The sequence below is a fragment of the Carettochelys insculpta genome, chromosome 8 (genome assembly GCF_033958435.1).
Source record: "Carettochelys insculpta isolate YL-2023 chromosome 8, ASM3395843v1, whole genome shotgun sequence".
NCBI classification, from domain to species: Eukaryota; Metazoa; Chordata; order Testudines; family Carettochelyidae; genus Carettochelys; species Carettochelys insculpta.
The window spans coordinates 36,973,293-36,990,096 of NC_134144.1; the positions used below are offsets into that span (position 1 = coordinate 36,973,293).

The 16,804-nt window shown below is 42.2% G+C and overlaps 1 protein-coding gene across 1 annotated transcript in view; it reads right to left on the minus strand.

Annotated features, from left to right (window-relative positions):
- MYO3B (myosin IIIB) overlaps window positions 1–16,804 on the minus strand; it is a 314,275-nt gene that overhangs the window by 286,037 nt on the left and 11,434 nt on the right. Inside the window, exons 4-5 of the mRNA XM_075001557.1 lie at window positions 16,626–16,725; window positions 10,935–11,011 (exon numbers count right to left, since the gene is read on the minus strand). Coding sequence (XP_074857658.1) covers window positions 10,935–11,011; window positions 16,626–16,725 — 177 coding nt within the window. The remainder of the gene's footprint in view (window positions 1–10,934; window positions 11,012–16,625; window positions 16,726–16,804) is intronic.

Below are 16,804 nucleotides of genomic sequence, written 5' to 3' on the forward strand. Positions count from 1 at the left end.
GAGCTATAGCTGGTATCCAGATAACCCTCTGCCAAGCAAGAATCTTTTAAACTGAAGCAAAAGGCAAAGAACTGCAGTCTGCCTCCTCTACGAGGTATCCAGGGCTACACACTCCTAGGGACACTCGCCTTTCTGTCCTAGAGTACTTGAAGCCCCTCCGGTTCTCAGAGACTGATGTTCAAGATTTTTTTTTCCTTTCTGCAGTTGTCCAATGAGGCCGGGAAAGCACAAGCACCAGAAGCAAATTCTAGATCAGGAAGTTACCTATCCTGCCTTCCTTGCTCAAATACATAGTCAGACTTGCACCCTATCTAAGACAGCTCCTTCCCCATGGGCTAAGCAGAGATGAGGGGAGGATTTCACCTTGGCTACACTGGTCCAGTTTCAAATCCTAGACCCTAGCAGAAGAGTGTGGTGCAAAGGAACAGATTAAACCAGTCTTTCTCTGGTTGGAAGCATGGCCTGAGGTGACACTGAATCTCGAACAGCAGAAGTGGTAAAACTGCCAGAAGGCAAGGTGCTAACAGCTCCAGACTACAATGGAGAGAATTTTTTTATGTACACATTCCTGACCTAACCATTGGCACAAAATTAACAGGGAGTATTTGACAAAAGAAGGAATAAAAAGATGAAAAATTGACCATTGGCCAAGTATAATAAAAAATAGACATTGAAGGTAAAGCAGTAAAACATAACAGACAGGCATGATGTGGCTTTGCTCTCGGCTGCGGTGTAGGCCCTACAGTAATACAATCCTAAATATCAAACATTTCTTGAAATTTGTGAACTACAAAATTTGTACTTGTATCTATGCCCTACTGCTACCATCCTAGATTTAGTGTATTGTTCCCACCAGCTAAATTTAATTGTGAGAAATTTCAATATTCATTCACCTTCATAACAGACTACAACAATTCTAAGGAAGGTATAAGAATCTCCTGTATAGCCATTCTTTAAATTATCTGCCCTGGGAGACATTTCTTCCTAATCCCAGAGAGTTAATGATTGGTTTATGACCTAGATAATTTAAGGTTAATATCTCATTTGTTTTTTATTTTATCTGATGTAATGTGAGCTATGAAAACAAATCTAACCTCTTCCAAGAGTTCTTCCAGTAACATATCTTATAACCAGGACTATGAAAACGGATGTTTGCCACACAAGTATTATGCATGCTGTAAATATATATTTTCAAATTTTTCCTCACTCAAGGCAGCAAGGACATGCATTTTCGTCTTAGATTTATTTTCTATTACAAAATGCAAACAAGCTTTGCATGCATGATCACTTTTAAATTACTTTCAGGCAGCAAAATAATTAAAATGACATTGTTATCAGACTTTCTGATTTCTTGCCTGTTAAGTCTCTCTCTTTACCATGTGGATCCTAGGATTTCTTGTGGTAATCAGAATTTACAACCAAAAATCAGTTTCATATTTGAATGGCATCAAATACATAGTCAAAATGTTCCTATCAGAAGAGCTAATTTTAGCTATATGGAAGTTAAAGCAAAGAGCCCTCAAGCTATTAACCCAGCACTGACCTTGAATCCTATGATGTAGGCAAGTGAGTGGTGAATAAGATAAGGTGAAAGGGTTGCAATGGGGGAAACACACAGTGCTTTTTAGAGCACTGTACGTACCAAAAAGTCTATTTAGAATTAATTTTGAAACACGGAAAGAACACAGTACACTTCTCTGTGGAAAGGGCTGAGAGCTGGATTTTCCATTCCAAGTATTAAAAGCCTTTTAACTGCCGGTTAACCACCTCATTTTTAGGGTTTATATAGTTGAAATATAAGCAAAAAAAACCTATTCTAAGATGAAATTTGGCATAAAGTACCTACTCGTGGAGCAAAACTCAGGCCCTGAACCTGAAAACCCTTTATTTACATGTATATTGGACTTTAGAGGGACCGTGCCCATGAAATTTTGCAGAATCAGTCCATTACTTTAGATATTTTTCAAATATATCAATAGTTTAATGTTTGTGTTTACATAATAATGGAGATAGCCGCATATTACCATATGACACAGCAAGTGTTTCCTCATTGTTCCAAGGTTCAGTTGATTCTCTCTCAAAAACCAGTCAGATTCAAAGCCAGAAAATAAACAGGAGCTCTTAAAAATGAAGAGTGCTGTGGGTATATCTCGTAGATCACCTGCTGGTCTAACATTCTCAAAAGCACACTCTTGTAATGCTGAAATAGTGAATTTCATGGAGATGTCTATTTCACCAAAGAGGAGGAAAGCATTCTGCTGTTATGGGGATAATCTTGCAGAATGCTCTTTTCTCTGGGCCGACAACATATACCCCACACAAGGAGCTGATACAGGTTTAGATACCTCATTTGATGTCCTGGCCCCATTTAAGTCAACAGCAAAACTCTCATTGATTTCTATGATAGATGCTATCAGCCCCATAAGTAACCAGTATCTAGATTATGCATTACTATCATCTTCTGAAATGAAAAATTGGTGCCCATGATACCTCAGTCTGAGCTGTTTTTTTAAGCCACCCTCAATGTTGGTCCCAGATTTTGTATGGCAATTACTGTGCCTAAAACTAGATTTGGCATGGAGTGGCAATGGGCTGTTTCACATTACATTTACACTATGTTCCAAGGTTCAGGTTTCAGAGTGGAGAAGGACAAGAATTTAGGTTTAATACAGCTAAAATCTTGTGAGCTTCTCTTGCCAAGTTTGGATGAATGTGTTAGAACACCAATGAGATCATCTGATTGTGTGATATTTTTGCCATATGGGGTAAGACTCTTATAAAAACTTTTTTTTGACCACCTCTGAACTGGAACAGAGACAAAAATGGGGGTGGAGTCAAGACTTGGAATTAAAGATGTACACGTAAATTCAATTCAATGGACTGAAATTTGATCCCCCCCTCTTGCCCCCAGAGTATTGCAGGGATGAGAGAGAGAGATTTTAAGTAACTTACTGAACAGACAATAAGTATTCAGCAATGACTCTGCTGAATCTAGCCTGGCTGTATTCTTTGTTCAGTCCTGCAATTGATTCCTGTAGGCTTGAGGCTATTATGATTAACATAATAGCCAACTTAAAGAACCGTAGAACACCAGAACTGGAAGGGACCTCAAGAGGTCATTGAGTCCAGTCCCCACACCAGGACCAAGCACCACCTAGACCATCCCTCATAGGTGTTCATCTAACCTGCTCTTAAATATCTCCAGTGATGGAGATTCCACAACCACCCTAGGCAATTTATTTCAGTGTTTAACCACCCTGACAGGAAGTTTTTCCTAACGTCCAACCTAAACCTCCCTTGCTACAGTTTAAGCTCTTTGCTTCTTGTCATAGCCTCAGAGACCAAGGAGAACAAGTTTTCTCACGCCTCCTGTAACACTCTTTTAAAGTACTTGAAAACCATTCTGCCCCCTCTCAGTCCTCTGTTTTTTAAACTAAACAAGCCCAGCTCTTTCAGTCTTTCCCCATAGCTCATCTTCCCTAGGCCTTTAATCATTCTTGTTGCTCTTCTCTGGACCTTCTGCACACCTTACCCTTTTAAAGATACTTCTTAGGTTTTATGCTTTCTCCGTTGAGCTCTTCACTTGCTTCTATACAGTAGATCCACAACTTACGTGGGGGTTGTGAGAACACAGTCCCTGCGTAAGTCAAATCTCCCGTGTAATGCAAGGGAGCCAGGAGACTGATGAGGGCACCAGCTGCAGCCTGGTTCCCAGCTCCCTGCCACTCTGGGAGCCAGGAGCAGCTGGGAGAAGCCAGGGGACAGGTATCCGCAAGGGGAGCTGGGCGGGCAGACAGATGCGGCAGCGTGGTTTCCCCCAGCTGGGAGAAACTGTGCCACAGCAGCTCTCTGCCTGCCAGGCTCCCCCACCTGTAGTGTAGCTCCTCCCCTGGGGAAGCCCGGCAGGCAGATAGCCACTGCCATGGGGCCGCCCTGCTTCCCCCAGCTGGGGAGCTGAGGTGTGGAGTTCTTTGGATTTGCACTTACTGCACCTTAATGTGAGTTAAACACAAATTGAAATTGTGCCTATTGACGGATTACTGTACGGCTTATTTCCCCATGCAGTTATCTCCCACTTTCACTTTCCAGCCTTATTTGAGTTAAACCCCCAATATGCACTGATCCCTTGATCTTCTTTCTGTGTCCTGATCAGGGTATAGCCAGTAGCACCAGCCATTGCCCACCCACCTATCCCTGTCCTGGTGCTATTACCTGACACACACATACTTCTGAAAAACATCTCTGAACAGCCCATTTATTCACTGGGAGCTTAGTCCAAATTTAGCAGTAAATTTTTTCTAAACCATATGATTTCAATTTCTCCAATTTCCTATTCACCCAGTTGTTTTGCTCAACACTTCAAATTTTGTTCAACAATGAACATTTAACTGAAAAAAATGTTGAAATGATTAAAATGTAACATTGGTATCTTTCAAAATTATTTTACAAAAATCAAATTCTGCCAAGGCTAAGCCTAACGGATAGCTGGGAAGTGGGCAATTGTTTGGCAGTCATATGGCTACAATGACAGATCAGTACATCCACCATGGCTCACAAATGCACGCTTACTTGTTAAGAGTTACTATGCTTAGGTGCTGGGCTACTTTGAAATATTTTTTTCAGAATAGGAACTTTAAAACTAACTGTCCTTGTTCGGCTGTGCCTTTCATTCATTACATGCAACCATATTTTCAGATCACTTACATGAAAATGTCCATTTATTTCTTTGATTTTTATTCAAATGATTTTTATTATTTTCGAGCAAGATAATTAGAAGAGTGGCAGGATACAGAAAATTTAAATAAGATTTCAGCCATTAACCCTGGCTGTAATTATTCAAGCAAAACACTACTGTAAACAGAATCCTTAATTTTCTGGGTTTAATAGAAACATTTTATCATCATAGCCCTCGGCAATGTTAGAGCAAATGGTCAGGACTGTTTTTAGAGTGTCTTTAAGCAAGGTGATGCCATAAATAATGGTGGCATGATGGTTACTAAGGTGTTTCATGTCTCTTCTGTGACATCAACTGGTTGTTATGGAGATGGCAAAATATCAACCATTCTTTAAGAGGCTGGACGAGATCAATTTTTGGATCTGTTACAGCGGTTTTATTTCTCTGCTCAACTGTAATCAGCTTTCCGTGACAATAGAAAGAAGACCAGACGGGGCTGTAACATTTTTAAAAAGAAACAAACGTTTGCATTATACTGAAAACTTCATGCCATATGATACAGCCCTTTGCTTATTTATAACAGATGCAAAATATAAGCTGTATCCCAAATAGCTGTGGTTCTAACAGTTATGTTCCATTATTTCTGTTGGAGGCCACTATTCTTGTTTTGATTTAATATTGCACATTCTCGCTCTTTTGTGTGTTTTTGTACCATTTTCTAAAACACAGACTCCCGTAATATTTGCTGTTACTTAAAGGGACACTGTCAAGGTTATGGCTCTCTTTCATTCAGTCACTGCAAATGCAGGTGGGTTAGAATACTTTCAACGTAAAAGAAAGACAATTTCCTAGAGCTGCATGAAATGCGCAAACAGTAAGGACACAGTGAGATGTCTCTGGACAGGCTGTTATGAAAAGTACACCGAGTTGGTTCTTTGCTGAAGAAAATTGGCGTTCCCATCAAACTTCTTAATTTCTCTTCTATGTTACTTCCATTAATCTGAACATGCTTTCCTACTTAGGACCAGATAGTGGGCTTTCACCCCACTGGACAAAGCCAACAATTCCAAAAACAGTCTAACCAGACTGCCTGCTCTCTCAGCCACTTGTGACCTCTCTTCCAGGTTTAGCCAATCGTCGTCCTTTCTCCTTTAATCAGCATCTGGTGCAAGTACTACAGGCTGGCAAGCTGCTTTTTTCACACACCTCCTCCTTATGTTCCTGGCATGCTAGCTAGCCATCTTTGTGGGTAAAGAAGTTACACGATCAAGCAAATGTTGGGTGACCTAGTGACAGCAGGGGAAATCACTGGCTAAACTAAGCATTCACAGAGAGCGAGTGAGCAGGCAAGAGAGAGAAACCTAAGGTTGGAGCTGTAGTGACTCCACAACTAACAACTACTTTTCCTCCAGCAATAAAACTCAATAAAATAAGTCAGAGATGAGAAAACAAAAGCAGACTGAGATCAAAAGCAGAATAAGATCAAACACCAAATGTATCAATGTACAAATCTTTGTGCTCTAAACTAGAAGCCAATGGTCAAAAGGGCACAGGGAGAGAAAAAGCAAAGAAAATGAGCAGTTAGATTAGTCTTTATTTGTGAAAGCAATTTTACAAAGCAAATAAATAGTAAAAAAAAAAAAAAAAATTATCATCTAAAAATTGATGGAAACAACAAGGCATTAACTCATTTTCCAGAGCTGATTCTTATTAACTCTTATTTTGTGGGATATAAAAGAAGTTTATTGAAGTACTCATAGAATACCAACCAGTTTGCCATAAATTGCACCACAATTTTAAAAGCGAATGCATTCTCTCACCCTGCTATCTGATTTCAGACCACTGAATTCTAACAGGCTCCTGTGCTAAGCTGAGTTTAGTTTAGCAACAGGAATAAACACTTTTTCTGTAACAATATGAAGGTTTCAGATTTTTGTTTTGTGCATTGATGATTAAACTAAAAGAAAAACCTACAGTCTTAAAATCTTAAGAGTGCATCTTATCAGCAAAAGGCAATTTGAGTAACGTGCATTTGTTTTAAACAAAAACTTGATGGAGTTCACCCTGCAGGGCAGGTGGCATTTTAGGGTTTTAAAGATGAATGTGTTGGTCCTTGACTTCTTATCAAGATAAGACAGCAAAATGCAATTTAACACACTTGCTTGGCCCAAGCCTGATGCTCTTTAAAACTAGTGGTGGCCATGCTCTACATAAAGGATGGTTTCTTTGCGATGACTATTAGCTTTCCTTACAGATAATTGATATTATAGAAGCTATAATAAAATCTCTGCATTCTACTGTAAAGTTTTGCATATGTGGGCCATCTGAACCTCGATTTTAAACTATTTGTCTTTATTTTAACACCTCCATGTGCAAGTGTGGTCGAATGGGCTGAAGAAGGTGGGGTTGAGTGTAGGTTTTGCAGGACTCCATCTATTTACCACCCTGCCTGTGCAAGCAAGACCCGCACTTCCGAATCAGGCAGAAGAGGGATTCAAAACTGGGTTTCTCATGTCCCAGGTCTGTGCTTTAATCACAAGATTACCACCTATTCTGGGGTGGGTTGCACACTCTCTCTCTCTCCCCCACTCTGTGAAAAATGGGGGCTCCTGGGTTCATCCCCATATAGAACGGAAATTTACGCATATTAGTAAGAACAAAGAGATCTGTCCTGCCCCAGGCCACTCCATGGTTCGGGCCCCACCCAGCACAGCGACCTCAATCATCCTATGGACATGTCCCAGGGGATTTTCTAGGGATAGGGACCCGGCACCAGGCTGCAGCCGGAGCTGCCCCTCCCCCAACCATGGAAGCCAGAGCGACCCAGCAGCCTGCTCTTCCCCGCCCTGCTGTCGCCTCCCAACCAGCTGCACCCGGCTTCACTGTGGCAGCAGAAAGAAGAGTACCCCCACCCCCGAGCGTACTGCTTCCCACTGCCAAGGAGAAGCAGGGCACAGCCGGTGATGTGGTGCAGCAGAACAGGCAGCTGGGCTGCTCTGGCTCCTGCTGCTGTGGTGAGGGTGGGAGGAGGGACTGGCCACTGCTACTGCCCTACATCAGCCCCCCTCAGTGATCCCATGGCTTGTGCTGCTTAGGGGAATGGGGCTTTGGCAAAGTAGCAAGACAGTAAGAGGTGGGGCAGGGGTATGTCCTGTGGTGGTGTGGGGGTGGGGGTTGAGTGAGCCGGGTGCCATGCGTCCAGGGACAGCCCACAGAACAAGTTCAGTCGGTATTAACATCCTCATTAATTTAATTGTCCTATTTACCAATGGGATATTGAGCTTAATACAGGAATAAATCAGAATAATCATTGTGACTTACAGCGTTAACAGCGCACAAGGTAGCGCACTAACTACCAGACCAACCCATGTAAATACAGTCTGTCACAAACCCGCAGCTGTCCCTTTAGGGGTCCTGCGCTTCTAGGTGGCTCCTTCTGTGCCTCAGAGACGCCCTTCGGCTGCCCTGGAGCTTCCCCAGGGCAAGAGTCTCTCTTTACAGAGCTGTTTTCATCACAGGCCAGTCTTGAGTGAGGTGAGAGTATGAACCCCTCCAGGGGAAGGGCGGGGGCAGTCCAGTCCCACCCACTGCCCTGAACTCTGGCCCAGGGACCCTAGAAGGGAAGGGAGCTAGCAGGGCTTTTGCCCCGGCCCACAGCAATGCCCTTCCCTGGGCCTCTGCACCCACCACTTCCCTCCAGTACCTGGTGGCTGGCGTCCCTTGGCTTCACGCAGCCTGTCCTGCTCCATACTTCTCTGGACCCTCCAGCTTCCTTCTCTCTGGGCACTGCTCTCCTCCAGTTGCCTGGGAAAACCTTTTACAGGGAGCCTGGCAGCCTTAAGTCGTGGCAGGTGCTTGATTGCAAGCAATGACTGGCTGACTCCTAATAAGCCCCAGCTGTCTATCCCGCCTGCGGGTCTGCATCATCTAGGGATTCAGGAGGGAAACAAAAAGGCCTTCCTCCAGCTCTCAAAATGCGTGGCCTCTATTAGACCTATGCTGGCAGCCACTTCCGGTCTGCCACAAGTCCCAGAGCTCAGTTCTCTCAGGACAGCATGAGAATATTGGCCACCTTTAGCACTAAGTAAGTAGACCACAAAACAAGTCACCTAACCAACTGAAGAAAAGTTATATCCACTTTACTCAGTAATCTTAGCACGTGTAAGTAATCTTACTCAGTAATCTTAGCCCAGTAATCTTAGCACGTGTTACGGAAAAAGCATATCTCGTCTCTGTAATGGCATGACACCCACCTCTCACAAGTGCCTCTTCTGGTTAGCTGTGTCTCCAGTCTTTAAAGAATATTGACCCTGATATCAGGTCATATTTCCAGGGTTTCCTTCCTGAAGACAACGGTTTCTCTCTTTCTGGTCGGTTCTGGCTCCAGATCACCATCTATGCCACTAAGTAGATCAAATCTCCCTCTGGGAGGTTTATCATTGTCCAATTGGAGGCCACTATCCCATTAGCCACCCATTGTGTCCCTGCTCAGGAACCCTACGAACAGCAGCCATTCGCTGCTGTATCCCTTTAACAAAACTGCTTTCTGTTCCCTGGGTCACTTCCCTGCTCTCTCAATCTTCACCTATGTTCCATCTTTAGCTCAAGGCTCTTCTGTGCTCATGCCAAGCAGCCATCTAGCAGCACTTTCTTATTCTCTGGTCCTTCCCAGCACCGCACTGTTCATGGTGCTGCAGTTTCCTTTGGTCAGTCAGGAGCATCATCTCTACTCCTTTGGCTTCAGGAAGGAAATGCTTGCCGCTGGCGCTTCATATCCCTTTTTATGGCCCTTCTGGACCCTGGCTGGCTGCTCCCTTCAGCCTATCTGATTGGCTAGTGCTTTGTGTCCCATTCCCTCCAATTGGCTGATTCCTGCACAGTCTCTGTAGACTGCTTGGAGGACTTAGATCTACTTTTCCTTTCCTGAGACAGGTTTGGCAGGCCTCTGAGGCCTCCAAAAGGTAGCCTCTAGGTCTAGTGTACCCTGTCGCAATCACAAACTGCTGATGTTATTTGCTAACACTGACCAAAGTGTTGCCCATCTGGCACAGGAGCACGTGGAAATAAACAGATTACTTCCAGAACTTTGTATTTCTACTGCAGCACTACCTGGGAATGGGTGAGTGGCAAGGAATGAGCCCAGAAGGCTAGGAATCTGGATCACCACCTAAGTAGATACCAGCCAGCTGAGTAAAGAGGTTCACTTAATGCTCTGTACTGGAACTCCCCAGTTAAAGATAAATCCTACAGAATATAACAGGGATAAAATCACAGGATTAGATTGATAGATAATGGACTAAGCCCCATAGAATTTCACCAAGTATTAGATCTCTTTCATACACTTTTTGAACCATATAAGCTGTGGCTACACTTGCATTGCTCTTTTGAAAGAGGAATGCAAATGAAGGAAATCGGAAATGCAAAGTGCTGGTTTACATATCTCAGGCTTAATTTGCATAATCTCTTTTCAGAAGAAATTCTTTCAAAAGAAAAAAAGCAGGGTAGATGGGACTCTTTCGGAAAAAAATGTTTTTGAAAGAACTCTTATGCCTAAAAAAAAAATTGAGGAGAAGGTTTCTTTCGAAAACGGGGTTTATTTTTGAAACAGCAAAAGAATTCAAAAGAATCTCTTCCGAAAAGAAATTATGCAACTTAAGCATGAGATGTGTAAATCAGCACTTCATTTGCTTTTCCAACGTCCTTCATTTGTATTCCTCTTTTGAAAGAGGAACGCAAGTGTAGGCACAGCTACAGAGTTCTATAGCTGGGATATAATTCTCTACTAAAATTCTTTGAATGATTCAAATAAATTGATGGAAAAGCTAAAGGACAGTCCCATAAATGTCTCCTCTAGACGTGGCAGGAACAATAGCCATTGGCCCTCATCTGTTACCTTGCAGAGGGGAATCAGAGAGCATAAAGCCAGAGTTATTTTATGCCTTAAGAAGCATTATCACAAGTTTCCTGTAGATTAGCCTATAGTTTTATGGAAAAGCAGCAAACAATCCTCTTTAGTTCAAGATGATAATGTTGCAGTTATTAATGGAATCTAATTTGTCTATCATCCCACTGCATAAGACTACAGATGTGGAAGGAAATGAAACAGAGCCATAGCTAGGAACCACCAAATGCTTTTCCTGTTTATTATAGGTATCAGATTTTGGAGCCAATGTAGAATTGGGACAAAAACAATGAACAGAAGCAACACAGACAAAAATAAATAAATAAATAGATAAATAAATAAATAAACTTTGCCCACCTCAGGTGCCATCCAAAAGGGTGTTCCCACTGAAGTATTTCTGCGTAGCCGGGTACTGGTAAGCTGGGCTGAAACACCTGGAATAAAACGGATTCACACTTTGGCCTAAACTCATGACATACTTTAACTTCAGATTATTTCAACTCTCAGGAAAATAAAGAAACAAACCATAAAGCATGTCTATAAAATAGCAGTCAAAAATCAGAGCAGGGATATGATTTGTGCTTTATTTATTTATTTTACGACTTCCACATTTTGCTTTAATCATGATTTGTTGAAGAGCAGACTACAACTTTAACATTAGTAACACAGAGGGAGCCGTGCTAGTCTATATACTATCAAAACAAAAAAGCAGTCAAGTAGCCCTTTAAAGGCTAACAAAATAATTTATTTAAAAATAAAGCTCAACTTTAACATTGTTATTCATAAGTCTTCAAATGATTGCTCTGAATAATTCTTGCTTTGAAGTTCATTCATTCAAATTCAAACTATTTGGCTACCTAAATCATGTGATCTATTTCTACTTGTAAACTGGATGAATACGCAAGCCTATAGTGCAAGAGCTCACATAAGGGGAATTTAAAACTTATTTTTCACAAACATTCTCCGATTTTCAGCTCAAATTCAGTCTCTGAGCATTTCTGCCAGCAGACTTGCTTTGCCAAATATTCAGGAACACCCCAGTTCAACAAAGCTTTTAAGCACATGCTTAAATCCATCTCCGTGACACAAAGCACCGGAAGTTCACCTTAACCTCCAGTGTGTGCTAAAATAAATTACACACTTTAGTGCTTTGCTGAAGAGGAATAAACAACTGAGATAGGTGTAAAAAGCACAAACCTACAGAGAAGAAATAGAGTCAAAACTAATTAATTAAAAAAATTGAATTAACAGTCACAGAAAATGTTCTGCTCTATTTAGTCAGCTCTGTTCTAATTACAATTCAACCTTAGAGTTTCTCAGACTCAAAAAGATTTTACCACTAAACCAATATTGTCTTCAAAGTATTTCATATGGCTGGTTTTTTTTTCATAAATTGTAATGTTGCATTCCTACAGTATTATTTACAAACACAGAAAGCAATCATGGAATAGATACCATTTAGCACTCTTTGCTGCTAATAAATAGTATACATGGAAGCTGGAACCTCCGCATACTCTTTTACCACATGCCCCTCCCACAGCATGAGTAGGCAGATATGCGCTAGTTTTGCTCATGCTAGCCTGCCAAAAAAAAACAAAAAACATTGTAACCAGGGCATCAGCATGGGCTGACCCCTTTAGTACAAATGATTCCCTTGGTACTACTTTGAACCATGCATCGGTTGCAGCCTTACAGCAAACTTATTTATTTAACTCTCATTCCTGCACATACCAGCAGAATTTGTAGCTGTTATATATAGACTCACACAGAGATTGTAGTTAAAACTACATACTAAAGTGGTCCTGAAAAACAGTGAGCCAAAAATGTTTTGAAAGAGATAAATAAAAGCAAAAGAACTATAGTTCTCAGGCATTTTATGACAACATATACAGTGAACAATATGTATTAATAGCTATTGGGCTCAGGCAACTTAAGGAGAAATAAAAATATACATTGCATCCAAAAATCTACTGTAAAGGAAAGATATAGTTGCAAAGTCATGCAATGAAATGTTAGGAAATGCCACAATTAAGGTTGCCTGTGCTACTTTAATTTGGTCCTCTTGTGCATGTGCATTATGAGATTGTCTTTAATTAAAGCAAACCCTTGATTTAATGGACTAATGGGGAAAAGGGGTGTCCGTGAACTCCGAAAGTCCATGATAGCTGAATGGTTATACTGTATGATGAAGCACTGACCTTTCCAGCCCATCACTCACTCCTGTTCTCTGCCCTTCCCTCCTCCTGCCCCTTCTTCCCCTCACACCTCCATCTCCCTCCCCCAGTTGCCAGGAGAGGAGCTGAATGGTGGCCTGGCTCCTTCCACCTCCTGCAGCTCTCAGTGCTGTGGCTCCTCCAGGCACCAACATGCTCCACACACGGGACTAGGGGAGGAGAAGCCCAGCTGTTGCAGTAGCTACTCCAGCCCTAATGGCTCCAGCCACTCCAGCAGCTCCTCCAGCCCCAGCAGCTGCTCTAGAGTGTCTCGGTCATTTATTTGGAGCTGGCAGGCAGCATCCGCTATTTCCAAAGTCTGTTATGTCAAGGTCTATTAAATCGAGAGTTTACTGTACATTATCACATACCCCTGCATAGCCACAGGAACTCTGCTACATTCTTGGCACGGAATTGATGGTGTTTACTGAATGAGTTCAAAATTTACTTTTATCCTTATTCAGTGAGTGGCCCTATGCCGTACTTCTGCACACCATTCAAACCCAGGACTGAACTCAGGACTATAAATTTTTCTCATTGGCTTGCATGTTCTTAGCATAGTATCTCAGTATTTTTAAAAAAGACCGACTATACCTTCACAGTGTCCTTGTGAGGTGAGGCAGTATTATTATACCCGTTTTGTACCTGGGTAACTGAGGCATAGAGATTTAAGCCAAAATTCTCAAATGTGTCAACTAATTTTCTGTGCCCAACTTGAGGAATCTAGGTCTGTGTTTTCAGAGTACTTGGCATCTGAAAGCACTTTCTTTGTTCAGAGCAGTGCTACTACACACCACAGCTGAGCAAGGTCAGCACTTCTTCAAAAGAGATCCCAAGCGTCCTGAACTCCTGCCTCACTCATAACATACTTTCCAATTTCTGCAGCGTACTACAAACAGCATCATTCACTACACAGCCCTGTTTCATACCCAAGGTGGTCCATCCTGCTCACTGAATGAGGCGTGGCTCCTGCCGTGCTGTCTTCTTCATAGCTAGCCAACAAACTTTTGTGCTATACCCCCTGACACACGGCACCTGCCTCTAGCCTCCCACTAAAACAACAAAAAGTCCTGTGGCATCTTATAGACTAACAGATATTTTGGAGAATAAGTAGGTCTTTGCCCAGGAAAGCTTATGCTCCAAAATATCTGTTAGCCTATAAGGTGCCACAGGACTTCTTGTTGTTTTTGAAGATACCGACTAACTCAGCTACCTCTCTGATACCTACCCTCCCACTGTCAATCCTCCCCCCTCTGTTGTTGCCTCTGTTCTCTCTTCCTGCTCCTAATCCCCACCATTCCCCACCAGTTCCTCTACTCTTGTTCTTATTCCTCCACCTTATGTCTTCCATCTCCCTCTGCTCCTGCCCCTGGCCCAAACTTCTAGGCTCCTGTTCATTGTCACCCCTGCAGCAGGGACAGTTTTTGGCATGCCAAATCACCACGCCACACAGCTTTTTGTTTGTTTTTAATCCACTGATTGGCTGTGGAGTGGGAGGGGACAACAACAAACCACAGCCAGCCACGCAGAGCTTAGGGGCGATAACTGTTTTCCACCCTGGCCAGCAAAATGGCTAGTATCTGCTGCTCCCCACACTCCTGTTCCACAGCACGTAGGGCGACCAAATACGGGACAGGGAGATATGGGCAGCTCCTCCCAGCTCCACCAAGCCTTAGGGAGTCATGAAGCAGGCAGCAGCCGCCAGTGCTCCCCTGGCTTCCCTTAGCCTCAGGGAGCCGGGAATGGGGAAGCAGTTGCCAGTGCTCTCCCAGCTTCCCCAAGCCTCAGGGAGCCTAGAAGGGGGCAGCAGCTGTCCGTGTTCCCACAGCTTCTCAAAGGCACAGGGAGACGGGAAACAGAGCACCAACCTACCCTATCTTTGGAGGGCCCCTTGCTGGCTCCCCCTTCCTGTGACCGGACAGCATGTACGCTATCCATGTGCTCTCCAGACAGGAGCTGTGCCTGCACAAACTGCTGAGGGAAAAGTCGGCCAGTGGGGGGTCAAATATAGGAAATTAGCCCCTCTTAAAAATAAGTCAGGGTGCCCTTCGGGTGCTCGAAATATGGGGCTGTCCTGCCCAATGCAGAATGGATGGTCACCCTAACCACCCTGCATCTCTTCCTCACCTTCTGAATTCCAGACACACTGTTTACTCAGAGCCTTAGGAGACTTTAGATGCAAACTCCAGGAAATGAGAATGTGTTAAACATTGGAAAAACAACACACTTTCCCCTAAACTCATTCTTAGACACTCTAATTTCAAGGTATAGTTTTTTCCTCCACATCAATATGCCCGGTGACATGTTCTTATTTTAAAAGGGAGGTTTTTGATGGTCCACACTGGTTATTGCTCAAGATTATACTGGTAAAACTGCTTCAAATGAAAAGTAGTGTTGTAGCGATGTCTGTCCTGAGACGTTACAGATACAAGGTGGGTAGGGTCATACCTTTTATTGGACCAATTTGTATCAGCGTGAGACTAGCTTGCTTCAGGCCTGGGAAATTTATTCACTTAGTTACACTTAAAAACAAGATGGAACAATTATGCAAAACAATCTGTTCCATCTTATATTTAGCTGTGACACACTCAACAAGTTTCCCAGACCTGAAGGAGAGCTATGTGTGACATGGAAGTGTCTCTCTCACAGGCAAAGGTTGGTTCAATAAAAGATACTGCCTCCTCTACCTTGTCTCTCTAATGAAAAGCAAATTTTAGCTCCACCATTAAATCCCAACGAGATTACTAGGCTAAGACTATCAATAGTTTTGCCTAAGGCCACACATGTTTCTCCCAGAACTACTTAAAATTGAGTATGTTTATAGTCAACAGTAATGAATTTCTGTCCCTAGCAGCTAATAAAGTGACATCTGCTTTCTAAATTTATTCCATAAACAACAGATTTCTAAAATAATGTTAGTTCTCTAATTCTGTGACATTAGGAGAATTAAGTTTGCTATCCCATTCATGCATCATACTGTATTTCTGAGCCATTTCTTTACTGCTAGGATACTGGCATGCCAGTTTTATGGTACTTGCACGATCTGTGGATATTTTACTTTGTCATCCTGCAGAGTTAGGCAAAGAGCTGTATAATACAGTATTTTTAAAACTTTACCCAACAATTTATTGACTCCTTATGATTTCATGCGTTATTACTTTCCTGCTCCCCTTATTGTTAATAAAATTGTTCTTTATATGCACTTATCTGGTTCGAGAGAAGAACAATGGCATTCTTTCACTTTACTAAAATATATATGCATTTCAAGACAGAAATATTCATCTGGGAGTAAATTCCCTTGCAAAGTCCCCTTCCTCTAGCTCTCTCTTTATGCCTCTTATTGATGTTTCCAATCCAACCAGGCTCACATTTAACTGCAGTAATCATAAATTAAATGGATCTATTAGTTTGTGGACCCACAGGACCACTTTACCTTCTGCTCAGAGGAAATAAATGTGCTTAAGGCTAGCGAAAACCATTTGAAAAGAGAAGAATGTATCCTTTTCATGTGCAAAAGAAGGAATATGTAAATTTAAATGAGAGACAACTTCCCTGAGATACAACATTCCTAATAGAATGCAAAAGTGTTTTATAAATAAAATGGCTTTTTAACACTATTCTTTTAAAAAGCCCAAAATAGATTTTCTGAAAGGGTAGCTAAGTTGTCCTATCTGCTGACTTTCCCTATCACTTCCTAAATATTTCAAGATTCCTCCTGGAAAATTCTCTCAATAACGGGTGTTCCAGAAACATCGCTGCCTCCTGAGTGGAAAATAAATGGATGCCTTTGGCTAAACTGCACACATCAAGAAAACAAATGATAAGCTGTCATTACCAAAGTCAACAAGCTTGACTCCTCCTTCTGTTGTCAGAAGAATGTTGTTCCCTTTGACGTCACGGTGAATGATTCGGTTGTTGTGTAAATGTTGAAGGCCCTGTGTGCCCATGACAAAAATTAAGTTTACTTCATTATTTAAAAACAATTACCCTACTATTAGGGAGTGTAATGAAGAC